General features: G+C 47.3%; 2 protein-coding genes across 4 annotated transcripts in view; both read left to right on the top strand.

Annotated features, from left to right (window-relative positions):
• Nucleotides 1–25,820, top strand: part of HOXA3 (homeobox A3) — a 45,553-nt gene that overhangs the window by 12,408 nt on the left and 7,325 nt on the right. Inside the window, exons 3-4 of one of the 2 annotated variants that reach the window (XM_056335915.1) lie at nucleotides 13,581–13,773; nucleotides 17,497–17,575. The gene's annotated coding sequence lies outside the window, so the exon portion shown is untranslated. Of the gene's footprint in view, nucleotides 1–13,580; nucleotides 13,774–17,496; nucleotides 17,576–21,321; nucleotides 21,540–25,820 lie in introns of those variants that run through there. The other variant, XM_056335916.1, reaches the window with a different exon arrangement.
• HOXA4 (homeobox A4) lies at nucleotides 9,726–12,111 on the top strand. Of its 2 annotated transcripts, XM_056335919.1 has the most exons (3): nucleotides 9,726–10,375; nucleotides 10,885–11,223; nucleotides 11,319–12,111. In XM_056335919.1, exons 1-2 carry the CDS (start codon nucleotides 9,787–9,789, stop codon nucleotides 11,211–11,213), a joined length of 918 nt encoding a protein of 305 aa, XP_056191894.1. In that variant the 5' UTR covers nucleotides 9,726–9,786; the 3' UTR covers nucleotides 11,214–11,223; nucleotides 11,319–12,111. The 2 variants fall into 2 exon arrangements, with proteins under 2 accessions (XP_056191894.1, XP_056191893.1); XM_056335918.1 differs by having other exon boundaries at nucleotides 10,885–12,111.

The following is a 25,820-nucleotide window of genomic DNA, read 5'->3' as shown; positions in this document are numbered from 1 at the left end:
ATAATTACTTCCTTTGCTCCAATAGACTCTCCAAGTTTGGAGAGGTTTTGTTTAGCAAAGGGTAGTTACTGCAGGCAATTAAAAAAAGGGGAAACAAAATAGATAGGGCTTGATATTATCTGGGCAGTGCTGTATGTAGGCATGATAGAGTTGGAGGCGTGCTGATATGGTAATAATCTTTGGATTGGTGAAATATGTTGCACATCAGAGCTAGTATTAAAATGGCACAGACTGTATTTGGAGCGCTTAAGATTCCTATTTTCTGCATTGGGTTGTGCAGAAAGCTTTAGCTATGTATGTATGTCCATCTGCGAGCGTGTAACATGTTTCGGGGATGTGCATTTATAATGTTGCTGTAACTTTTCCCAGATCATATGTGTAATTGCATAAATATATTTAAATTATGTGTGTCTGTGCATGCATGTACGAATCAATGTATACGCCTGTATAAAGCCGTGCACATGCGTATGTGTGCCTAATATAGGTGTATCTATGTATACAAAGGGTGTGTACGTGTGTATATGTTCCTGTGACTTTTTTTTTTTTTTAAGCGAACCAATTGACTGTAACTTGTAGCATTAATACAAGAGACTACAGGTCATTAGAGTGCTGCAAATTATGAAATACGGGCTTGGTTTATTGAAGATTGTAAATATCTCCTTAGCTCTGCTCCTTCCCTCTCTGCCTTGTATTGCTGGCTGCCATTGTGGGGTAGGCCCCAGCTGCGTGTTTACTTCAACATTCTTTTTATTTAAGTGGACTGTTCTCACTAGAGTGTGATTACTCAGCAATAAACTTTATGGCCGGATTTAACTTTAGTCTTTGAATTTCCAGGACTTGAATGAAAGGGTGAAAGGAACTCTGTCTTTCTCTGGGTAGCATTAAGGCCTGATCCTTACCCTCAGATCTGTTCCTTAGGCCAGTGATCTCTGGGGGTGCAGACCAACTAGTTGGGGGTTAAGTAAGAGATTTAAGAATTGCCTCAGATATATATATATATAATTTATATATATACGCACTCACACACACAAAGCAGCTGTGAGTATCTCTTTCTCTGCTCAGGTTTGGAGTAGCAGGGATTAATCAGATCACTTTGTTTTCCTTCATGTGTCATAAAGTCGGGTTTGCAAAAGAATGGGGTGGTTTGATGTGAGCTGGGAGATGGGCTTTGTTTTATTTTGCTAGTGCTATCCTGTTTGAATATTGCGATTCAGGCTGTATCTGCTACTGCAAGTAAAAATGAGAGAAAGGCACAGGGGTACAGGAGGGTAAGGTTGGTGTGTACCTCTGCAAGGTCTGCACATTGTTGACTGATTCCTATTTTTAATTTATTTCTCTTTAACGTTAAAGAAACGGTAGTATATAAGGTTGGCTCAGCTCAAAGTTCTCACACTTCTACAAATATTTAATATTTAAAGTCAACCCCTTGTGTAAGATAAATGAGGTCTGAAACCTTTGTGCCAATGTATTCTTCCTACAAACACTAAACAAATACATACGCATATACTTTCTATTAAAAAAAAATGGGAAAAGCTTTAAAAGAGCATATCCAAGTGCACATTTGAAAATCATTTCCGTGATAAGCAGCTGGAGATTTTATAGTACACTAGCTGTCACATTTTTGTCAATAGGAATACCAGAAAATTATATATGATAGGCGCATATGATATGATATTATATCATACCTTATAAAATTTTATAGATTGGGGCACAGGTATGAAAAACCTTTAAAAGTTTGGGCTTCATTCATATACGGTCCTTTTCCAAGGAAAATCCTTCGCTTATAAACGGGAATGAGAACAGACACCGTTTCCAATTACTCAATATTCAACAACACTGCGTTATTTGAAATATCTGGTGAATATACAAACACACGCACACCCGTTCGACCAATATTTTAGGAACCTGGATATCATCGCGGATTGTAATTTTTCATTGTCTAGAGCAAAAAGATTTGCTGTTACATATTCTCACGTTTTTAAATGTGGCTTCTGGAGCATATTCCACATCAAGCAGTATACAGAGATTCAAGAACTACGGAAAAGAAAAATACCCCCAAACCCACAAGCATATAAAACCGCCCGTACTGCAAGAAACTCTCTAACAACAAAAGAAAGTTAGCTAGAAATTACAACTTCTCCTTATTTCTGGCCCTGCCCTGTCCTAAGCAGCACAGTTGAAGCCATTCAAATCCAGAAACGCATTAAGATTTTCTAATCCGCTTTGAAATTCAAACAACCCTAGACTGCCGAACTCTACCAAAATATTCCCAGGTCCGAATTGTTTTCCGAGGAAAAATGTCATGGAGAATAATCACTGGGAATCAGGAGAGAGGTCTTATCTGCACACATTATTTTTCTGCTGTGTTTGGGGGATTTATACGTGCGAGTTTGTTTTACTTTAGGCATGGCAAGTGGCGTTCTGCGATTTGAAATACAGCTTACCTAATCCTTTGAAAGAAATACTTGAGTGTAGTGTGTCATGTCTAAGCATAAGGCCAATTAAAGATTAGGCAACTCTCTAATGTTTTTAACTAGTGACTTTGCAAGGCATAACTTTCTCTAAACCAGAACTATAACAATCCGATGGAAAGTCATCCGTAAATTACAGCTCTGCAGCCTTGTCTAAACCCTGCAAACGCCCTAATTGCAGAACATTACGGGGAAATTATTATTCTGCCATTTCCTTACATTTAATAAGTGTGTATCTGTGGAAGGGTGACAATAGAGGGGTTTGCAATCTGCTCCATGGGAAATTGAATGGAACAGATCATGAGGGGCGGATCAGGAGGTTTCGATTTCAAACCCTGGATACTGGAGCAATGCCTTTTCCCTCCCCGCAAATACAGATTTAACGTATTAAATGCAGACATAAATAAGTCTCCCGACCAAGTTAAGACGCCGCTTTGCCTTCTTAGCTCTTTCTCTTTCCTGCTTTTAACGTTTCCCCGATTTGTTGCTAGTTACTAGGCAGAGCTCAAAAAACACAGCTCCCACAGTCGCCTGGTCATCTTTGAAAATATTATCCCTTTCAAATTAAAGCATCCTCACTAATGTCTCTCTGGAAGGCAAATACCCATGGACCATCACAGTCACATGTTCCTGTAGCTACATGCACAAACAATACCAAATCTGACATAGAAAGCGTGTACAATTTGCAAGGATTTCGCCTTATAGCACGCATAAGGAATCTTTCCTATATCCCCTCCCCAAAAAAATGTCTTTTCAATAATAATATTTGCTATGAAGGTTATTGGGTAATTATTGCAATTTTGTGGAACAGTCCTTGCTTGAGGTGAAGTCTGTCTCTGGATAACAAATGGCAGCCCGTGCAGTTCACTGCCAGGTTAAGTAAATGCAGAAAAGATAAATCTGCACACCCTAGGAATCACCAGCAGAGCTCGCTTTAGACCAAGTTCACAGTCAACTCGTTTGCCTAGACAAGGCTTCGCAAACAATTAGACTTGTTTCTTTATGTTTAAATCAAGGAGAAATGACTAAGACCCTCGCAGCAGAGAGCTGCAGCTTTTCCCCCAACGCTCGTCGCTACATTCCTTCCAACCTCACGCCCAGAACTTACCCAGCATTTCACCTGCAATTGTAACCATATAGCGCCTTTGAGTAACAGGCTTCCCTCCAACGCTGCCGAAAGGCTGTGCAAACTGATCTAACAGCACTTTACAAAGCTGCGAGATTAAAGAAAAGGAAAAAAAAAGCAATAATTAAACATGCAAAAATATCCGATTTCTCAACAGCAAGAAGAAGGAAAAAGAAAAAAAAAAAGCCCTTAGAAAGCTGAGGGAAACGGCAGAACTATTGAAACAAACAGTGCGAGTCTCTTACTCCTAAAAGAAGCTGCATAGCTTTTGTATATCTTTGTGGTTAAGGGCGTTACAACTGCAGGTCAAAAAGTTGAGGGTCAAAAGTTTACGTTTTGCACCACTCTTAGTCATTCGCCCAGACAGAGTTTGATGTCAATGTTATAGCCGAGATCTTGACTATCAGCACAAAAGATAAAATAGCTTTGAGTTACGTGTGTATCACAGTATGGACTCCAGGTGAACCCTACTGGCTGAATGACCTCAATTACCGAGGAAAGGATAGAAAATTCCTCTTTTTCAAGAGTAATACACGTTGTATTTCATCTTGAATTATCGGCCACATTTGTGTCTGAATATCTCGGGTTCATCCGCGGCAGGTAAACACGCGTGTTACCCCCACAGCAGCCGCTGATGCTGCCTCCTCCGCGAGTCAGGTAGCAAAATATTTCGCCCTTGTTTATTATATAATAACCCGCTTTAAGAGGTTTAATGTTAAGCCTTCTCACTTTGCAAAATGGGAGGAAGATAAGATAGGAGCGATGCTATTAACGTGTGTATCGATCCTCGCCGCGTCTTTGTTTTTGCTCTCATTTCTGTAGCGACCGCTAAACTGTGCTTAAACAGGACACGCTGGAGATAATACGGCTTATATGTCTGGTCCGAAGGAGCTCGTTTAAAATGCGGAGCCGTGGGGCCGCGTTGCGCTACCGATGGAAAATGCTGCGGAGAAGCTGGCGCCCGGCGCCGCTCCGTGATTTGGAGGGTTCTCACAGCCCTCTGGAATTACCAGAGGCAGCAGTTCCCAGCGAAACGGGGAACAGGGAGGGTTGTTTTCCTTCCCTCCATACACCCCCCGCCTCCCCCTCCGCCCCCCAAGAAAAAGTTTAGTGGAATTTCTTTGCGCAGAGACTTATTCCCACATTGCTGGGATTTTTTGTTCCCAGTGCCGCCTCGGTGTTAAAGCTTTAGCTCCTCGGTTAGGCTTGTTTGTAGGGAGAACTGGCAAATATTGCACAGGGAATTTCATTCTGGGGTAGATCACTGCAAACCCGATTCAGCCTGAAATGAGGAGGATGAGGGGTCGATGCAAGATGGAAAGGTTATTCCCAAATATTCATAAGCAGATATGAAAGGTGTGGAGGAGGGGACAGGGCGACGAGAAAGTCCGAGAAAGAGCGCACCTCACCCCCATCCATGCATTGCTGCCTTCCCACCCCCAAGTCAGGAGGCTACACCGGCCTTTGCGTAGCTGGTACGCGTGAATTATTTGCCAGAGACACAGCTGGATCGTGGCAGGCGAGCGCTATTTCTTGGGAACGAATATGCGAGAGGTTAGATTTCCGATTAGCCAAAGTGATTCTTGGAGATTTTGCCTAAAGTACCTGCTGAAGCCTGGGAAGTATATAATGCAAGTGTTCGCTCGTATAGGCACTGTTCACAAGTTGCTGCTGTTGCTTACTTGTAGTCGAGCGCTTGCATTGCACGTTTGGGGAGCCTGGCCTCGCTGAGATAGTATATAACCTTTCACATCCAGAGTATTTATTTGGTGTAAGAGTGAAGCCTGATAGCAAGCTAAAACCCGTAGCCAAATATCTATTTTGTTAGAGAATAGCAGGCGGATTGTTTCCAAGAACAACAATGCGTCTTTGATATACCCAGAATGAAAGCTGTTACTATAACCGGCTTACTCAAGAGTAGGTGACCGAAATGCATTTGCTTTCTCACCAAAACTATTAGTAGCTCGAATTCCGTATTTTCAGTCTGGTTTAGAATAAAAATATCGATGAGAATATTTTAAAAGAACTTGAAATGGAGACTTCAGTAAATATTGACTCTTCTGAATTCTTGTTTAAATTATGTCTTTAAAAAAATGGCAACAACCTGGAGCAGAACAGTTAATAATTTGAGACGAACACTTTCTGCCCTTTCATTCTTTGCATTCAGCACACTGCTGTCTGGCGTGGAAGGTCTGCTCAAAAGACCATTCATTTAAAATCCGAGAACAAATCAAATTTTGCGTGTGTTGATGAACCGAGCCAGGACAGAGCGAGTAAATCCCGCCAACCACCCCGTGGTTAAGAGGAGCCCTGGTACCAGGGCAGTCATCGCTTCTACCACATGCTAAACTTGGGGCAAAACTGCGAGCATTGCCCCGGCAGCGGCCACAGGAAAGAAGCGCTCCCGCCCGCGGAGGCAGGAGCAGCCTCGGGGGCTGTATCATTCCCAGGAACAAAGGAGGGAATACAGTCGATACATTCCATAACGTTTACATTTTCCCGCGATTTTTTCTTAATTTTCCCTTAGAAGTAGTGACCTGGGCAAAGCACCCCGCTATCTAAAAGACACTGTTATAGACCTTTTAGAAAAACTAAGTCCAAGGCCGAGGTGAACTTCAGGTCACCGCGTCTAACAAATATGAAAATGTCGCCTGGTGAAGGGCACGCCTTGTTATTTAACAAAGACTGTCAATGTGTAAGATTAATAAGAAACAAAATGCACACGGTGTCACTTTTCGGTCACTTTGAAACTTGGGACAGCCTCGCATTCAAGGGGGGAAAGCTGGGGCTAAATATATTCAAAATGGTTCAAATCAGATTCAAACCAGGCTGCTAGTGCGAGTCTTCCTCCTCCTACCGCTCTCGGTGGAGGATGCCCGGGCACGGCGAAAGGTTGACTTGAATTATTGTTATTATTGTTGTTGTTGTTGTTATTACTACTACTACTGTTACTGTTCTTGCTACTGTTATTATTTTTTCTTTAGGAGTAATTACATTTTAGCCGCGCATGTGGAGGGTAGCGGGAATGTTTGCTTGTTTCACAAGAAAAAGGGGATCCCCCTTTTCTCCCCTCCTTGGGTATGTATGAGGTTGCCTCTTCTTGGTGCATGAAAATTGACTCTCTCCTTCTCAACTTAATTCCAGTGGGGTCCCCATCTCCTCCTCGGCCAGCGTCGGCCAGGAAACTCTTGCTCCTTTATTAACTGATTAAAGTCTCCTTCACCAGTGAAATCGAGCCTTTAGTCCTTCTGGAAAACTGAGGGAGCTGGCCTATTTTTTCCTCTCCTTTTCTTTCTCTGAGAGCTTAGGATGATGCTACAAGTTTGTTAAAGGGAAGTACCGGGGGAAAAAAAGGGTTTCTGAGATTGTTTATTACAGCCATAAATCTTGCAGTAAAATGTCGAAATGGCCGTGTGCAAGATAACACTTGGTGGTCTTGGCTGGGTTCTTGTTTATGATAACAAAACCACAAAGACATGGAACAGGCCTTTTGGAGGTCCTGCCTCAGCACATCTTCGCAGAGTAATAGAACCACACGAAAAAAACAGACTTGGGCTGAGCAGCTCAGGTCACCTTGCAGATTTACAGTCGTATATAAAATTGTATCCTTCTTTCTGCAACTGAGCGCCAGAGCCCCACGGTAGAAAGAGGCGCAGTGAAACGAGTACACTTTGAGATCTAATCACGGTAAATAATACGAAACAGAGCCCGGTCAGCTCTCCCAGTATAGCGCCGAGCTTACAAACCGAGACACCACTTTTCGTTGTGTTTTACCGTGGCTTGGGAACACGGCAGACCGCTGTAGTGCTCTGCCCGTAGTGTCTCAGGACTTATGCCGAGGATAATATTTACGATAACCCAGTGTAATTCATCTCGTGCGGGCCGGCAGGTATTTGTACGTATGTGTCTGTACGTGTGCATGTATCTCTTTACGCCGGGAAAAGGCTCTCCGCTCGTGATGCACTTTGGCAATCTTTTTTTTTTTTTTTTTTACAGTCATGTAGGTGGGAAATTTATTATTTTACAACATGGGTCGCTGTTGGTTTTTGAGAGGGATTTTGTTGCTGTTGTTGTCTTTAAATATATATATAAATAAAACAATCTCCCCTTTCCTGTCAATTGCGTGTTACTGAACAGTTGCGGCTGCCTCTGTGTGCGTGTGTATAACCGCATTTCCTCTCCACGCAGAGTAAATAGAAAAACTTACCTATTACCATAGATAATAGGTATAATAGAACCAGAGTTCCATAGATGTGCTGTTGGAAATGAGTAAGTAAATGTGTTCTAACTCTTTATACAAATTAGACATTCGATAGGAGGAGGAAATGAGTGATTGTTTAGATAAGTATCCCAGTATACCCAAGTGCTGGAAATGTTCTAACATATTACAAGTCGCCTGCAATGTGCGTGCGTGTGTGTAAAATATAAATCGATACGATGTGTGTCTTGTTAGATAGAATATATATTCAAATATAATTTTATTGCATGTATCCATTATCTATAAAACTGCAAAAGACAATAATCTGAATTTAAACCAGGCTAACTGTTAATGCAATATCTTTAGGAGGGCAAGATCTAAACCGTATCAAATTTACGCTTGATATATTAGAAGTATTTTCCCATACCAGCAGATGAGTTTATCCACTCAGCAATTATATTCTCGAAGGGTGCGGTAAATATTTCTCTGTGTTTATACGCTTTCCAGAAAAGGAGGGGGGGAAAAAAACAATCCGAAAAGTTCGCTTGTAACTCCGAACGTACCAGACCAGCTGACGTTCAATAAGTATTTTTTCCCCTTAGAATAAGAGCTTAATTAGATTAACCATCAAATTTCAATTACCTAAGGTCAGGGCGGTTGCCTCCTTTCCCTCTGAGCTGCAAATATCGTTAACAGTCTCAGTTTTAGCAACGCTGAAGTGCCCGAGTGCCTTCTCCCTCCCACGCCAGGGTTTACGAGTCACTCCTGCGAAGGCGCTAGCGATTTCTCATGGAACAGAAAATTAAGAAATAAACCCAAGACAAGGCATACCAAACCGACGGACTTAAATTCGTAGTTTGGAAACCGCTCCTTCGCGGGGAGGGACGCTCGCAGTGAGCCCTGCGGTCGCCGGTAGGAAGTATTTGATACCATCGTGTCCGCTTTCCCCTCTCTCCCTTCCCCCTCTCCTCCCCGTTATTTTCAGGCTCGCTATAGCCCTCACACCCCGCAGGCCACTCAAGGACTTTCCTCGGCCTCCCCGCGACCTTCGTGCTAACTTTTGCATCTATTCCTCCAGCTAGCACAGCTACAAAGGTGCAAAGGGCTAGCCCGAGAGCTGCCGGCCGGCCGCGGTGGCAGCGGCAGGGCGCTGGGGGCAGACCCCGGAGGGCTGCCGGTGGCCTGTGCCCGGCAGCCGCTGCCGCCCTCTGCCTGCGCGCAGCCCCGACTCCAGGCGTTTGGAAATGGGCTTGTTTAAAAGGATTGTGCAACGCCTTGTGCAATGCCTGCCTCCCTCCGGATCGCGCAGCTGGGCTGCGCTCTGCTTCCTCGCCCCGCTTCCTACGCTCTCCCGCGGGGGAACGGAGAAACAAAAAGTGCTGGGGGCGGGGGGGATGTGCAGAGAGACTGTCGGGGCTGGTTGAGTTGATTCTCGCCTGACTGCCGGACGTGGCCCGGACCGGCGGGCGGGAGGAGCCGGGGATGCGGGTTAGAAGCGGCCGCGGGGCGCGGGCGGCCGGCAGCCCCCGGCGGGGCGCCCCCTGGGCGGGCACTTGCCGCCCCGGGAGGGGTCGCGGCGGCAGCGGCCCCCTGGAGCGGCCCCCGCCGTGGGTCCGTGGGCGCGGAGCTGCCCCGCGGCCGCTCGCCCTCCTTCCATTTCCTGATCCGGGGTCCGCGGCCCCGCGCGGTAATTGGCGGTGGCGGTCAGGTGGTGATGGGGTGGCGGGGGGTGCGGGGGGGTGTGTGTGCGTGCGTGTGTGTTGTGTGTGTTGTAGGCGCTCCAGGGGTGGGAAGAGAGGAAGGGAGGGGAGTGCGGCGGGGAAGGGGTGGGGGGAAGCTGGAGGCCCAAACTTTGGCAGCGGCGAGCACTTGACAGCAGCGGGAGGGGGAGAGGGAGGGAGGGGAGGGAGGGGGGGGAAGGGGAGGGGCCTCGCCGAGCCCAGAAAAACGACAACGCGAGAAAAATTAGTATTTTTGCACTTCACAAATTAATGACCATGAGTTCGTTTTTGATAAACTCCAACTACATCGAGCCCAAATTCCCTCCCTGCGAGGAGTACACGCAGCACAGCGGCAGCGCCGGCAGCTCCGCCAGCTACCACGCGCACCACCCGCACCCGCACGCCCCGCCGCCGCCTCCGCCGCCGCACCTGCACGCCGCGCACCCGGGCCCAGCGCTGCCCGAGTACTTCCCGCGGCCGCGCCGGGAACCGGGCTACCAGGCTCCCGCGGCGCCGCCGGGGCCGCCGGGGCCGCCTCCCGAGGCGCTCTACCCCGCGCAGGCACCCTCCTACCCCCAGGCGCCCTACAGCTACAGCAGCGCCGGCAGCGCCGCCCCGGGCCCCGAGCAGCCGCCCCCGGGCGCCTCGCCGCCGCCGCCGCCGCCCGCCAAGGGCCACCCCGGCCCGCCCCAGCCCCTGCTCCCAGGCCATGCCCTGCAGCGCCGCTGCGAAGCGGCCCCCGCCGCCGGGGCCGGCACCGGGCCCGGCTGCCCGCTGCTGCCCGACAAGAGCCTGCCCGGGCTGAAGGGGAAGGAGCCGGTGGTCTACCCCTGGATGAAGAAGATCCACGTGAGCACGGGTGAGTTGCCCTTGCCAGGGGGAGGTGGGGATGCGCCTGCAGAGGAGGGAAGGGGGGAGGGTGCTCCCGCGGCCGGGATGGGTCGTTGCGTGTGTGGATTTTTTTTTTCCCTCCCTCCTTCTCCCTCCGCGTTTCCTAATAAAAAAAAAAAGAAAGAAAGTGAGAAACCTTTTGTATCCGGGGTCCTTTATCAAAAGATTTACGAGACGCCAAACTGTTAGGGCAGTAATTATAGCCCCCATAAATTTAATTGCCCTGCAGTGGCTCTGGGCCATGTGTCTTTGAAGCTTTTCTTCTAACCCAAATGCCCATCACCATTTTTTATTGCTCCTCGATTGTCCCCACCGTCGATAGGCTGTGAAACAATTTTTCTTGCCGTTTATGTATCTTATGCGAACCTGGTGTCAAGTTATTATATAATGATTATGTTCCATCGCTTTCCCCCCCTTCTCCCTTTCTTTCCCCTCCGCGTGCGTGTGTGTGTGCGCGCCTGTGTGTGCACGTTTCAGTCAATCCCAATTACAACGGAGGGGAGCCCAAGAGGTCTCGCACTGCCTACACCAGACAGCAGGTCCTGGAGCTGGAGAAGGAGTTCCACTTCAACCGCTACCTGACCAGGAGACGACGCATCGAGATCGCGCACACCCTCTGCCTCTCCGAGCGCCAGGTCAAGATCTGGTTCCAGAACAGGCGCATGAAGTGGAAGAAAGACCATAAACTGCCTAACACAAAGATGCGCTCCTCAAACCAGTCCACACTGAGCCAGCAGTCCAAAGCACAGACACAAGGCCACCCCCATCCTCTCGATGGGGCTACACCCAACGCAGCTGCGCTATAAATACGTGGGGGTTGGTTTGTTTGTTTGTTTTTGGTTTTGGTTTGTTGTGGGTTTTTTTTAATATATATATATATATATATTTACCTATCTATTGGGGTTTTCCAGCTGCCCCGTGGTGGAGGCTGGCCGTTTGGACCAAACAACTGTGTAAAACAAAACAGGAGCAGGAAAGGAAGACGAGACGTGCCCAAGAACGGGCACATGTTTAAACCAAAACCCGGACGATTGTCTACATTGTATATAGATAATGGTTCCATGCCCATCATTTTTTTCTATTTATGGAAACACTCTCTTGCCCTCGGTGTAAAACGGGGCTGGATGCTGTCACGGACGAATTCTCTGTACCTAAGACGGACTCTTTTTTCTTTTTTTTTCTTTTTTTTTTTTTTTAAGAGAGAGAACACTTTAAAAATAAAAGACGGTTAAAACAAAGCAAAAACCTCGTGAGACACTTGTGTAAGGCATTGACTTGAATAGCGCTGCTTCGTGGCGTGTTCGTGGATTCCCGTGTGCGTGCGTGTGTGTGAGGGTGCATACGCTAAAATGCACACACACCAACACGACAGAGACAACGAACATGTCCACGGAAGGTTAAAGACTTATGAAAAATGTCCCCTTACACTGTTCAAAGGGAAATGTTTTATGTATCAAAGGTAACTTAACTGGTTTTAAGTGTAGCCCTCGCAGTAGCTGTGATCTATTAGTTTTTCTCCACATTCCCTATTGCATTTATTTAAAAAAATATTGCTATAAAGGCTGTTGCTGTCTTCATATTTGGCACCGTCTAAATCGTTTGGGTCCATGTACAATTTGTGGATTTTTGGTGTAATGTACAACAGTGCCAGGTGCTGGTAATAAAGATTATTCTGTACAAAAGAATTAAATGCTTGAAACACAAGTCCACTCAGTGCTGTTTCATCCACCTTGTGCTTGGCTGGTGTAGGCACCAGGAATGAAAAACAATGGTTTATCGTATTGTTTTAACTTGGATTCATCTTGTCAATAAGGTAATGGTTGCTTTAAATATAGTGAAAAACGTCCTGACTCCTAATTGCCTGGCTGAGAAAAAGAGCGCTGTAGGACGAGGAAAGGTCTTGCTGCATTGTATAGGTGAGTGGTATTCTCTGTAGCGGGACTTGTGGCAGAATGAGTCCAGCTCTCCATCCCTCTCCGTATGTGTGTTTTCAGCTGCGTTACAGGGAAACTGTGCTTCTACTGGGAATCAATAAGCTCCCGTTACAGATTTTGCTGGGGAAGTCATACATGTTCCCCATGATAATACTTTAAATCTTTAGCCAGTCGTGATTTATTCGTTCATTTTCACCTGATTATGATTTCTCTATTGGCTAGCATTTTTGAAGGGGGATCCATGGGCGGTAACCTAAAGTTTCTCTAAGCTGCCTTTTCTGTTTCTGTTTCCTTTTATTTTCTTTTTAAGACTATTTCAAAATTTGTTTAGAAAGCCTGAACAGAAACATGAATTTGGGTACAATTCAAGAGTTTTACTTGACCAACATTATCGAAACAACTGTGGATAAATGGGGTTCAAGTGGTTCCAGATCAGGCTGCACCTCTCTGCTTCCAGGAGTGCAGGCAAAGTGGAGCTGCTAAGGGGGAGCCTTGTTCAGGGTTTCCACAGCAGAGAGTAGCACTCAGCTGGGTAGGAAAAGGCTTGGAAAGAAGCTCAAGTGCTAGTAAATCTTCCAGAGAAGGCCTGAAGGCCAGGACTTATTTACTTACCCAGACACATCTGAGAGGCATTTTTTGGAACCAGTGCTTCTCTTCGCGTGAGTGAGGCCACCAGGACCGGGTGCAGCATCACCCCCTGGGTGAGGTGGCACCAGGCCACAACGGTACTGCCAGCATCCCTGTCTGGCCATGGAACATGGATTGTCACAGAGAAAAATGTAACATGCCACTGGCAGGACACATTCAGCATCAGAGAGGTGGCAGCTTTAAATACCCTCAGCAAACACTGCTGTCTCCAAACCTGACCAAGAAGCAGGCCTGAACAGCGTGCTTCCACTCACATATTGCTGTATGCTGAGTCCTGAATTGCCAGCCACCTCCTCATGAAGGAGGAAAAATACAGCTGTGAGGTAACTACTATCCACAAGCGTGTAACTCTTAGTTTTGTTTATTGCTTGAGAATCCCTCAATATATTTAGAGCCAAAGTTAGCACAACTGAGCAAAATTCCAGCTGAAATGTATTAACTGGTGATGCAGTATTTCTTTAGTGTGCAGCCTATGTGTATAAACCTGGTTTGCTCCCATTGTAAAAAGAAATGAAATCACGCTGCAAATAGCAATTTTAGCGAGAATCATTAATCACCTCCTACAATAAATACTTCTTTGTAATTCAACAGCGGTTCTGAAAGGCATTCTCTTGGAAAAGTCTGTGAAGACGCAAAGGATTTTCCTGGGGAAAAAAAAAAAAAAAAAAGTGGTCATGTGTAAAGACACAGCATCTTGCCTGTCTGCTAAAAAAATGTGCACTCTCTTGCTGGAGATTGAACGGCGGACTGCAAATTACCCCATGGCAGATTATCATCGTTTAAGGTACATTTTCCTTTTCCCCTCAACCTTCCCCCTGTGCCTGTGCTGGGAGTGGGACGCAGCTCCAGGGCTGGGAGCCCTCTGCTCCCCGTCCATCTTTACAATAACTTCGAAAATTACATCGTCCAGTTTAAATTCTCGCATTGTGTTCCCTTTGCTAAGGCAACCGGGAGTTCACCGAGAGGACAAATTTTCTATCTCATTAATTGTTTTTTTTAGAGGAGCAGACTGACCCTTCAAACCCTTGACCTTTAAAGACAGTATTCTTTTTAATCCGGCACTTGGACCTAAATGTCCCTTTCCCTCCCTCCCTCCCGCTCTCCCAGTGTCTCTCACACACGGATTTATCTGCTCTGGCCACAAAGGCGAGAGCGGCCCAAAAAGCTGGAAGTGGAAGTTTGTCAATATTTCAAAGAAAGACCAAGTCACCTCAGAGTCACTTGCTGGCCGCAGGGACGGCCACGCCGTTAACTCCGGTACCCACCTCCCCTCCCCTCCACCCACCAAGAAAAATGCTCCTTTTCCAAGATCCCCCTCCTCGTTCCTCCTGCAAGCTCTTGCTATACCTGGTGTTTTATTACACGGGGAACTCAGCTGTGACAAGCGCCTTGTGGTATTTAATAACTAGAGCCATCCTGCATTAGAGGATTACGCAATGCTGAGACTTTTTTTCCTTCCTTCCTTCCTTCCTTCCTTCCTTCCTTCCTTCCTTCCTTCCTTCTCTTTCTTTCTTTCTTCCTTCTCTTTCTTTCTTTCTTTCTTTCTTTCTTTCTTTCTTTCTTTCTTCCCCCCCCACCCCTCTTCTTCAGGGTCCTCACCGCCCCGTGGCCTTCTTGGACAGCGTTTGTAAACGAGGAAGGGGTGGGGGGAGCCCTCACACAGGCAGAGATCTTGACAGGCTTGCCATGGAGCTCCAACCCCCCGGTGCCCCCCTGCCCCGCGCTGGGGCCCGATCCGGGCAGCCCCGGGCCCGGCCGCCGTTCCCACACCTCCGCCGGGGCCGGCCTCGGGGAGGCGGGGGCTCTCGCCCAGTCCGGTGCCTCACGGCCTGGCCGGGCCGCGGCGGGGTGGGACCTCCCGGGGGTGCCCCGGGGCCGTCCTCTAGGGCGCGGCGAGGCGCGGGCGCCCAAGCCCAGCCCACGCGGGTCCCGGTGGGTCGGGGCTCCGGCGTGGGCAGGGGAGGCTTGGCGGCCACCTCCCCACGGACCTGGGCAGCCACCCTGGCTCCGCCCGGGCCCGCGGACAGGCAGTTCTGACCCGCGGAGGGCAGCCCGGGGGACGCCGCCCTGATGCTCTCCTGTCCCCCTGCCAGCAGTGCGCAGAGCCCCCTCCCGCCCCGCTGCAGACAATGAGGATCTGGGTTCAACTGGCTAATTTGGGGGAGCGGGTGTGTGTGTAAAGCTGCCCCATCTCGCTGTACCGAGCGGGACAAACCCGCGTTATTGATGCCCAAGCGCTATCCCTAGAAGCTGAGGAGCTTTGACAGCCAGCAGAGATTAGGGGACCCAAGTACAAGGATCCCTGCGCTCGCAGATAAAGGTGTTGCGTCTGTTCTGGGGGAGATATTGAAATTTTAATCTTTAGGGTCACGTGACTCATTAAATAATTAATGCAGATAGTCAGGAATGGATCTGTGGCCGTCAGTCCTCACTAGGAGTGATTCTCTCAGAAGTGAAACTCAACTCCTTATTACTGGAGTTTGTTTTTCTTTCTTTCTTTCTTTCTTTCTTTCTTTTTTTTTTCCTTCCCTTTAAAAAAAACCCACCTGATTTATCTTGAAAGATTCTAAACTTCTTAAGCAAGCAGTAGGGTCTGTGTTGGTAAGTAGGTAGTGTGTATTTCTAGCTTGATGACTTTAATTGTTTGTGCTTGCTTTGTCTGCTGAGCGTTTGCTTAACAAGTTTAATATTTAGAAATGTTAAATCTTTGTTTTAGCTGCCTTGTGGTCACATTACGGCTTTTGGTGATTAAGTGTTACCGAGGCAAACACATTCGATAATGTTCTAATTCACACTGTGGAAGGCTGGGTGCCACAGTGCAGGAGGACCTGCTTTGTTCAATTTTCCTGGCGTTAATAAATCACCGGCTCCTAATGCAGGGCCAAAAAAGCAATGGAAAGGCAGTGAGCATTGTAAAGGAAAAGTCATGGGCGACTTTCTCTATGACTCATTAGTCTGAACGATTTATGTACGAACTTAAAGTGCCGCAATGAATATTAGAGTTTGGGATAACAACTAATTAAAAAAAAAAATTCATAGCGTTTTTAGAGTGCTTTATTGCTACTTAACAACTCTTTCAAGAAGCAGCATAGTTTAAAGGACTGTGGCAGTGTAAAATAAGGTAGCGTGACTTAATAGCTCCAAAATAAATAACTGAAAATCTCTGGCACCATTTTCAGATACACGCTCCATATTTAACACGAGTGGGGCAACCCAGTCACGACGCACTTGATCGACGAGTATTGCCGTTTGTAACGTGACTATAGATTAGGGATCAAACCGGCTAAGGTATGAATTTGAACCTAAAATGCCAGGGGGTTCCCCCTGTGTTGGAGCCGAGGGGAGCGAAAGGTAGAGATAAGAATAACCCAGGCAGCAGCGCCCGGGATCTGTGATTGCAGACTGAACTTTCCATTTTCTTTTGTGTTTGCCAGTAGATTTTAACAGTCAGCGCTCTCAAATTTATGAGACGGCAATAAACAGCTTAGTAGGCTATTATTGCATGATTTTATGTAGACTGAAGTTCGACACCAAATCTAAAATTATTAGCGTCATTATGGAACTACTAAATTACCAAAGCAAAGCCTCTGCTCTAAAAGTTCTCCCAAGACAGACAATATTTCCAAGGCTCAGATGACACCCTTCCGCAAGAACTGTGTTATTTAATTATTAGCATTTACATTTACTGACAAATTTAAGATGCTTTAGATGGGTTTTATTAGCGAGAATGAATACGAAGGGTACATTATTATATCTGACAAATTCTGTAAACGTGATACATGTAAAGTGGCATGCCAATAATCTATTGTCTTTTTGGATTGTGCAATATTGTTTATTTTAGGGGAAGAGAAGCCGTCCAGGTTTTTTTTTCCCCTCTCCTTCAATGGCTTTCAGTGTGGTGGGTTTGGTTTTTTTTTTTTTTTAAAAAAAAACAACTTTGGGCCCGATCCCGCTTCAGTGAGGTCAGTTGTTAGTCTCTTATTGCACTAGTGGTGACAGGATCGGGCCCCGGCTAACCATTTGAATAAAAGCCCAACCACAATACACCCCGCATTTAAACTGGAACCCTTTCCGCGTTTTATTCAGCAGAGATGAACACCACGACTTGTGTTTAATGTCTGTTCTTGATTAAATGATCCTAAACAAAAGTTTCCCAGAGGAAAATAAAGCAGACATTCATGTAACAAGAGTTTGGAATGACAATATTTCCAAACACTTGGAGACAGAAGGCATAGCTGTCTACGGGAAAGGAGGAGAAAAAAAAAACAAAACCCAAACCCAAAACCCCACACAACCAACAACCGCACGCTTTTATTTCTCAGCTCCCCGTGCTGTTCACCCGGGTGGGAACCCACGCTCCGCGCCGGGAGCTCGCGCCCGCTCCATCCCTGCCCACCCCGCTCCGGGGCTCCCCCAGCGCACCCGGCAAACCATGTATTGCCTATGAAGAGGCAAAATACCTCCCCCCGCACGCCCCGGTAAGGCACTGTTTGTTGCTTGTTTACAGGGAGCCCCGAAAAAAAGCCGCTCGGCTGGGGCGGTGGAAGCTGGGAGCGCGTCAGCTCAACTCTGCGCAGCTGGAGGAGGTAAGAGCCGGGAAGCGGCCAGGCTGCCGGCCGCTGCTTTTGCGCCGATCGCAGCTGTAAGGGAGCCATTTGCCTAGTACCTGCATGCAGAAGAAGCCTGCTGGAATGAGATTTTTTGTTGTTGTTGTGTTTGTGATAAATATTTAACCTAGCTGGAATTTTTTTCTGGATTGGCTCTATTCATCTTCCGTGGGTGGTGAATGCGCGTGTCTGGGCAGACAAAGAAGTGTACGGGACCTGAGTGATCACCATCCATATAAAGGCACTGGGGACAGGAAGGATGCAAAGTCATTTGAAGAGCGAAAGAGGTTGAGAATTTCTTTGTCCATTCTTAGCTCCTTCCCAAATCAAAGGCGTAAGGCGAAGGGCAGCGGGTTGGAGCCATTTCGGTGTTGAATGGCTTATCGCGGCTTGTCTGTTTGCCTCCTCTTCGAGCAGTTCCGCAACCAGTCCTGCAAACGTGGAGTGCATGAGGGGATGTTAGAAAACCTGATTTTTTTTGTCTGCGTGCATGCACTAGAATAGCTCGCGAGTAAGTTTCGGGTGTTTGTCTGGCCGGGCCTGCTTTGCAGCGGGCGGAGGTCTGTGTCTGGTGGTTCAGAGTTGCTGGAGTCCTTGATGCGCTTGGTCCTTCGGCAGGAGAAATGTAATGCTTTTCATAGTGACCATTTTCTTATGCCGGCCGCCGAGAGGGGAGGATTACACAGAATTAGCTCAAAGTCCTGCTAGATTTACCTGCTTATTTTTGGACGCTGATGTACAATTAGTATATTTTACTACCTTTTAAAAGAGGCCATAAATTACAGGACTACAAGGGCTCTTTGTGTTGGCTTAATGGGCTGCTTAAATCTTAACTACAAAAAGGCGCTGCAAATGTCTATTCACGCTTGTGTTAGGAAATTAAAAGCGAAAATACGGTACGAAGGAACCTTCCTCCGGTGGCATGTACCCACAGCATTGCGTACAGAGATATTTGGGATTCCTTAACGGACCCAACACTGGCAGACTCAGCTGACTCTAAGCAGAACTTCTCCCATAAGGGCACACAAGCGATAGCTCTATTCCCTTTATCTGCTTGGAAATGATCAAAGACCAACTTTATCTCTATCAGACGCACAGATGTACGTAAACAGCTCTGCGTCCTAGCAGATTTCAAATCTTTCGAGGAAGCAAGGAAATAAATGCTTATATCGTACGGTGATTCCCATTTCGCCTCCACATGGGAGTGATAGGCTTACCTCTTAACAACTGGCATAAAAGTAAACTTGAAAGACAGTAAAAATTCTAAATCTAATTATATTGAAGGTAACTGTAAATAGCATTAATGCTAAGAGTGGCTATCGATGCCAGAGCTGGCACAAAGGGTCTCTCTTAATGAAGCACGTTATGAACTCAGATCTGTTTGTTGTTACTGAGCCTGGAATTTCAGCTCAGCTCGAAGCCATGTGCATAAAGCACAGAAAAAATCAGTAGCAGACCTACTGATAAACTCCACATTTTTCTGCTAGGAACCATGTTTCAGGTCTCCAAATCATCGAGGTAATAAAACACAACGTTGAATGTCCAGGAACTGGGACAAAGCAATATATGGGGAAATCCAGCGTCTCCGACAGGCAAAATCATTTGAATTTGTATTTGAAAACTCGTAATCACGATACTAGACCAAAGCAAGCTTTCTCCAAAATCGGCGGAAGGGAATAATTTTCAGCTGCGATCCAGGACAGCATAAAGTTAGGCAGGCTCCCCCTTCTGCCCTCCCAAAGCACACCCTGTGGAAGGTATTCACACGTCAAGAAGTTACTTTTCTTTGAGAATTAATTAGTTTCCCCACTACATACACGAAGTTAATTGTTAAGCAGTAGTTTTAGGATTAACTTGACCATTAATACTAATAAAGATGTTCATAGAAACAGGGTTTTGAAGCCAATAGCCATAGCTAGCGTTAAGGCATTTAAGCTGACTTATGATTGTGATTTATTGCTTTTGTACTTTCTATTTGCTCAGGACTGTAACTTCTAAAGCCATCTTTCTGCTTTTGACGCAAAGCAGTCGATAACTTTTTAGAACAGCCCCAAGAAAGACTTGCTCTGGTTTTTTCAACATCTGCTCCATTCCCCATTAATTTCAGTTTCATTGTTGCAGAAGAACTTCTCTCTGTGTTTCTTTATGGGATCTAAACACATCGTGTTTAAAAGAGCCGTGAATCCATCTCGAATAAATATCAGCCTTGGTTTACGTTAAGTGCGAGAGCTGAGGAGTTACCAGTCGTGCTGATAGCTACAGACTTGGGCATGTCGTGTGTGGCTAATACAGTCTCTTTTCCAAAGGTGGATAGTTTTTATTCCTGTTTTTAGTGAGGGATAATATCCATATACCCTGCTACTAGCTTAGTCACTTCCATATGAAAAATTGCAAATTCTTTCTCTGTTGTAATGTCACGCTGACTTTGCTGCAATGTCCACTACTACACACTGCTACTGATGGGTTTAAATTCCAGTGGCCCACTTTTACAATCCAAGTGAGAGTATATAAGGCTTGTCCGTAACACTAAAAATTGCCCTTAGAAAGAACACTCCTTCCATTCAGTTTAATGGAGTGCAGGTGAAGCTGCAAGAAGGGATATGCAGTTAGCTGAAAGTTCTCTACGAGCTCATGGGGGATGGTGGAAAGATTTAGGCAAGTGTATATACATCATGATGTAAAATGCTGGAGTCACAGAACCAGACTAGGGGCACCTTAAAAGCGTGAACTATCTGATTTTCTTTGACTCCTTCCAGAAGAGCTATGTGAGTTGAGGGTTTCTTTTGTTTGATTAGCTTATTGTGTCAATAACACAAGTTAAACAATCTTACAGGGAAGATGTGGTGTGCTCACACACAGGCGAAGCTGCGTGGCTCGGGGGCTGCGTACAACTTTGGTCTTTTCTTTTTTTCTTATTTTTCCCCCTTAGGCAGCAAGCTCCCCCTCCCCAATTTTTTTTTTTTTTTCATCGTTAGAAACCTATAATTTTGTGCATCACTCAAACTAGCTGTATAGGAAATGCGTAAGCACAGGTTTAACAGCAAGGTCCCAAAAGGTTTTGCAAAATTCAGAGCCACGCCAGTGAAGGAAGGTGTACTCTTCATAGTGTGTTACAAGGACAAAAACCAACTAGCCTCTTAGAAGAGACTCTTTTTTGCCTTTGTCAGGTAATTATAGGTCTTTTTAGTTTCTACAGGAGCCCTGATGTAGCGTGTGGGAGTTGAGCAAGCCTTCTACAATGGCAGGGTAGAGGCGGCTGAGGGTGTGGGGGGAGTCTGGTAATCGCCCCATTTAGAAGGGGGCTGGAAATAATTGTATTAAGATTTGGACTTTCTTCGGGGGTTGCAGAGGACATGCGATGTGGAGCAGAGTGGCGGGCCTGGGGAGCAAATGTCGATTAATTAGGCTAAGTATCAAAGTGCAGCGTAATCCCATATTTTAAGAAGTATTCTTCTTACCTTCCAATGGGCTTTGTGTAAAGAAATATTGGTGTGGGAGGAAAAAGAATCAAACCAATCTCCCCTCTCTCCCCGTCATCTGCATCTCTTGGATTATTTTTTTCCCCTCCCTTAAAACTCTTCTTCAACATATTGGGTTAAGGCTTTAAAAAGCAAAGGCTCGCGCTAAGAAACCCTGTTCCTTCAATGATTCCCTATTTCAAATAAAAGGATTTAAGTTGACGTATGACCACGTGAGCACATAATACAGCGCATTATTGTGGCATTTGGAGTGGAGACCCGGTCTGGCTCCGTCTGAGATTACGCTTTTCCAGTTTCTGTTCAGAGCAAGCACTGCTTTCTGTTATTTTTTTTTTCCTCCTGCCCCCATCACCGTCCCCGCAAGAGCTGGCCATTTCGCTGACAGCTTTGGTTCCTTATGGAAAGGTTATTGTCGAGCCGAGAGGACGAAATGCTTCGTTAGAAAGGATGGATTTTATTTTAAGGTATTTCCGTTGATTGTTCATTTATGTGGTGAGTTATTGCTGTTCGAGGCAAAGGTCAGTAGCAGAGGCTGGAGCGAGTGCGTGTGTGTGCGTGCGGGTGTGTGTGCACCCGGAGCCTGGCTGCTTCCCCCTTTGTTTCAATTTGCTGCGGTAAATATTCAACTCTCCCCTCGCAGCGAGCAGAGCAGGGAGAGTTTGCTTCTTTATTTATTTTTCTCCATAGAGATCCCACACTGCTGTTGATGGCCAGCTGCCTCTGCTCCAGCCCCTCAATTGCCATCTTATAATTATTTAAGACTGGCTAGAGAGGGGAAGCCTCTTTTATTATCGTGTTTGGATGGATTTTTCCCCTTTATTTCATTTTATTTTAGTATGTTATTTGTGTGTTTGTGTGTTTATTTATTTATGTATTTGGGGAAGTCGAGAAAACGATGAGGGGAGGGGGGGGCGGGGAGGGATGCTCCTCGGTCGGGGTCGTGCTCGAGTGTGCGACGGCGGCGGCCGTTGTTGTTTTATGGGTGTTTGTTCGGCCGCTGCCGCTCCGTAAATCGATGACTATGCGATCGTGCTGCCATTTTATTTATGATGGTTTAGTGGTACTTTGTTTACCGTGCGCGGAGGGCTGCATGGGCGCTCAGCTCTATGGTGAAGCTTCCCCTTCTCAAATGAGAGGCTCCTCTTTATTTCCTCGCGGTGAGGAGGAGTTGAACCAGGAGCCAGCCATGGCTTCTAACAATAAATCAGCCCTGGAAATAGAGGGTGGTTTTTTTTTTTTTCTCTTTCCCTCTGTCCGAATGTGGATCTGTAAAGCGAGAATAAAATGGGGAGGAGTGGACATTATCTTCTGGGAGAACATACACTAGTCCTAAATTCATACCTATACCGTCGTTTACATAAATATAGATATATTGCTGCGTATAAATATGTAAGCATTTGCATATATTGATAAACATGTGTGCGTAGCTATAGATAAAGAATGTACTTTAAATGACGAAAATGAAAGATTACTTGGCTGTCCAAGGAGAGCAAAATGCTCTATAAAACGACATTTCCTCGGTGTGTCCCGGCTTTGGGAAAGGTCGGAGCGCTGGGACCTGCTTTCCTCCAGTTCGCTCCGTGCCTCTCGCCTATTCCTGCCGCACCATTTTGTGCCCAGTTACCGGGTGCTTGTAATTACTCATCTTCTAAGGAGTCACAAAGAGGGGGAGAGAGAGGAAGAAAAGCCAACGATGATAAAAACTCCTCTGAAAACAACAACAAAAAAGGGTTATTTACACTCGAAGCTGTTGGCGACCGTTCCGCAGAGACCTGCAGGGCAGAGATGCTGGGGCTGGTTTCTCGCTTTCCTGCTCTTTAAGCCGCTCTCCGAGCAGAACTGACCCAAAGAAATGCTATTTCTCCTTCTCGCCATACTGAAGCACGTTGTCCTTTCTTAAACCCGGTGTCTCTCTTCGGCGAGGGGAGGAGAGCTGTTTCGCTCCCAGCTGTGTGTTTAAAAGCCAAGGTTGGCTTTGCCGTATTTTAAATGGGTCAAAACGCGCCTCAAAAATAAAATGCAAGCTTTAATTGCAGCTCAATTACTTGGCAGCGTTTCCTCTGATTTATGACCCAGTTCGGATGCATATTGACCCAGTTAAAACACTCATAAATAACACAGTCCTGCTCTAGAGCAAAAGAAAGCAAGAAGAATTTTGGAGGAGAGGGGGACTTCGGCGAGTTGTGTAAATAACCTCAGTCTGCTGAGCAAATAGCAAAGAATCCGTTGCCATTCTTTAGCGTTAGCGAATATAAACAATAATTCAGATTAGCCGCGGCTTGCTTCGGTTGTCCAGTCCTCCTCTAAGGCAGCTAATATGCCCTCCTAACTCTCTAACGACTTGGAGAGACACCACTTTCAGAACTGGTCCCCTTCTCCAGCAGCACCTCGCCTTGCTATTTCATCCCTAAGAGATTCCCCCAAATCAGCTTCGAATTATAGTGCTGCCTGCTTCCACCTCGGAGCATCCAAGGACAATAAGCTTTACAGGCATTATTTTATTCGGAAACTAAGAGTAATTCCATGAAAACGGGGGGAGTCCCGCAGAATGAGACCCTTCGGGAAGAAAAGGCAGCTCATTTCTGACCCGGGAATCGGCACCAAACGCTGCCGGTCCCTCCCCGAGCTGAGCCCTATCGCTCTCCGCGGAATAGAGCAGAAAGAAAATATTCGGCCTCTGGGAGGGAAAAACAGATAAAAGCAGCGGGGATCTGTGCGTTGGGACACTTATCCCGACATCACAGGAGACATTAAAAAAAATAATCATCTTCTCATGTTTAAAATGACCTCTTTGGGGACAGAGGGGGCGTGGGGAAACGGAACTAAGAGGCAAACTCTCGCAAAATACTCTTTGCAGGCAGTAAGACGAATGGAGGAAATACTTCAGTATTCTTATGAACCACTTCGGTTCTCACGATTAAAGTCCCTTGCAAATCCCTTCAGTTTTAAAAAGATCCCCTCCCCCTCCCTCCTCGTCCCCGCTCTTAAATACAGACATGTAGTCAAAATATCCCGCTGGAGATCGTTCCCAAGTTTAAACGCACTCCTAGGAGAAGATCGCCCAGGCTTTCGGCAAGGGCTCCCCAAACCGGCAGGCTCCCCCCGGCGTCCGCAGGTTCCTGCAGTCCCCAGCTCTCCCTCGCCAAATCCTCCTCTCCGGTCCGGGGGCTCCGTCGGGGCGCAGCGCTGCCTCTCGCTATTTGGTCGGGCAAGTGGGCGAATGGCAGATCAGCAGTTTCAGAAGAAAGTGTGGGGTTGATTATTGACTAAAAAGACTTTTTTCTTCCGATGCGACATTCAAGGGATTGTTTGAAGCAAAACGCATACGCGGTATTTTTGCCTCTCCTCTCCTCCTACGCTGCCCGCTTCCCCTTTCATGTGGTGCCTTCTCACTTATGCCATAAGGAGCAAGTGTTTTCTGTTTTAGTACTCTGTTTACAGCTTTGGTGCATGAAGTCATAAATCTTGCATAGCCATAAATGACAAAAACCATTGGTATGCGTAAGAGGCCACCCCAGCCTTATAGTGCTTTTTATTTCTCGCTTCCCCCTCGCTTTGTTTGTGCTTTAAGATGACACCGGGCTCCCTCGTGCTTTAAGCGGAGTAGTTATATTTGTAACGCCTTAATTAACGAAGTAACGTCAAATTTACACCTAGGCATTATTCGGAGCCTCTGCTTAACGTGCGGAGCCCGTAGTCCAGTTACCGGCTTCCAGAGGGGCAGGGGCTGCAACTTCATTTAAGTTCACGTTTGCACGGTCGCTGCCGTGTTTCTGTTACAGGGAAGAGGGGGAACATCACCACCCCCAAATCCCGGGCCGCTGGAGCGAGAGGCGAGCGCCTGCCCCAGCGCTGCCGAGGAGAGGGAGGCGAAGGCGGGCGGGCTGTGCGGCACCGGGCCCGCGTCCACGCGGGGCTGCCGCCCACGCGTCCCCACAGGGGGCTGCGGGTGTGTGGGGGGGGGGTTGGTGTGTGTGTGTGTGTGTGAGCGCCTCTGTGCCCGTCCCGAGTGCTGGGGATATCTGGGGGAGGGGGGTGTGTGTGTGTCTGTGTGTACATCTGTGTATGTGCGCGCTCACGCATGCATGAGTTAATAATTAGTAACTCTAATGATTTCCAGCGTGGCTCTGAAAGCATTGCCCAGAGCGGGGATCCTGGTGGGCTTCGGTTGGCTCTCCGGACCCAGCCCCGGCTTTCCGAGCTTTGCCCTCTTCCCCGGGACTCGGCTAGGGCTTTGCGGGGCTCCCGGCGGCGGGGAGCGGCAGAGGGTCTATTTCGCAGCCGCCCCCCAAGCCCACCGGTAAGAGGGACAAACCCAAGGCCCCCCCCAGCAGCACCCCCGGAGGCTGGTGAGAGCGACCCTTTGTGAGCGCCGTTTGTCTTCATTAGCATAATTTTCCTGGACTTTGGTGACGCCCGGGTGCGGGGGGGGCCGCACTCCTTCACTGCCGCGCTCCTCCGCTCCCTCCCCTGCCCCCACCCTGCCCCAGGCTTCCCCAGGCGGCCGCCTTTCTTTCTTCCTTCCTTTTTCTCCCCCCCCCCCCCCCTTTTTCCCCTCCACACCCCTCTTTCTCCTTCCCTCTCTCTCCTTCCCTTCCCAGAGCAGCCCTGGGAAACATCCCCGTCCTCCGTGCCCCGCGCAGGGGGAGCCCGGCACGCCGGGGACCGGCTCGGGGCAGGGTGGGCAGCCTGAAGCGGGAGGGGAGCGGGGGAGGCGGGGGTCCGGACCAACCGTCCCCATCCCG

Source organism: Falco biarmicus, chromosome 4 (genome assembly GCF_023638135.1).
Source record: "Falco biarmicus isolate bFalBia1 chromosome 4, bFalBia1.pri, whole genome shotgun sequence".
NCBI classification, from domain to species: Eukaryota; Metazoa; Chordata; class Aves; order Falconiformes; family Falconidae; genus Falco; species Falco biarmicus.
Note: the sequence above shows the minus strand (reverse complement) of the source record. Positions and strands in the feature narration are given on the sequence as shown.

Coding starts and splice junctions, on each gene's coding strand:
- HOXA4 (XM_056335919.1), top strand. CDS start 9,787: ATGACCATGAGTTCGTTTTTGATAAACTCCAACTACATCGAGCCCAAA. Junction 10,376..10,884: donor GAAGATCCACGTGAGCACGG/GTGAGTTGCCCT, acceptor TGCACGTTTCAG/TCAATCCCAATTACAACGGA.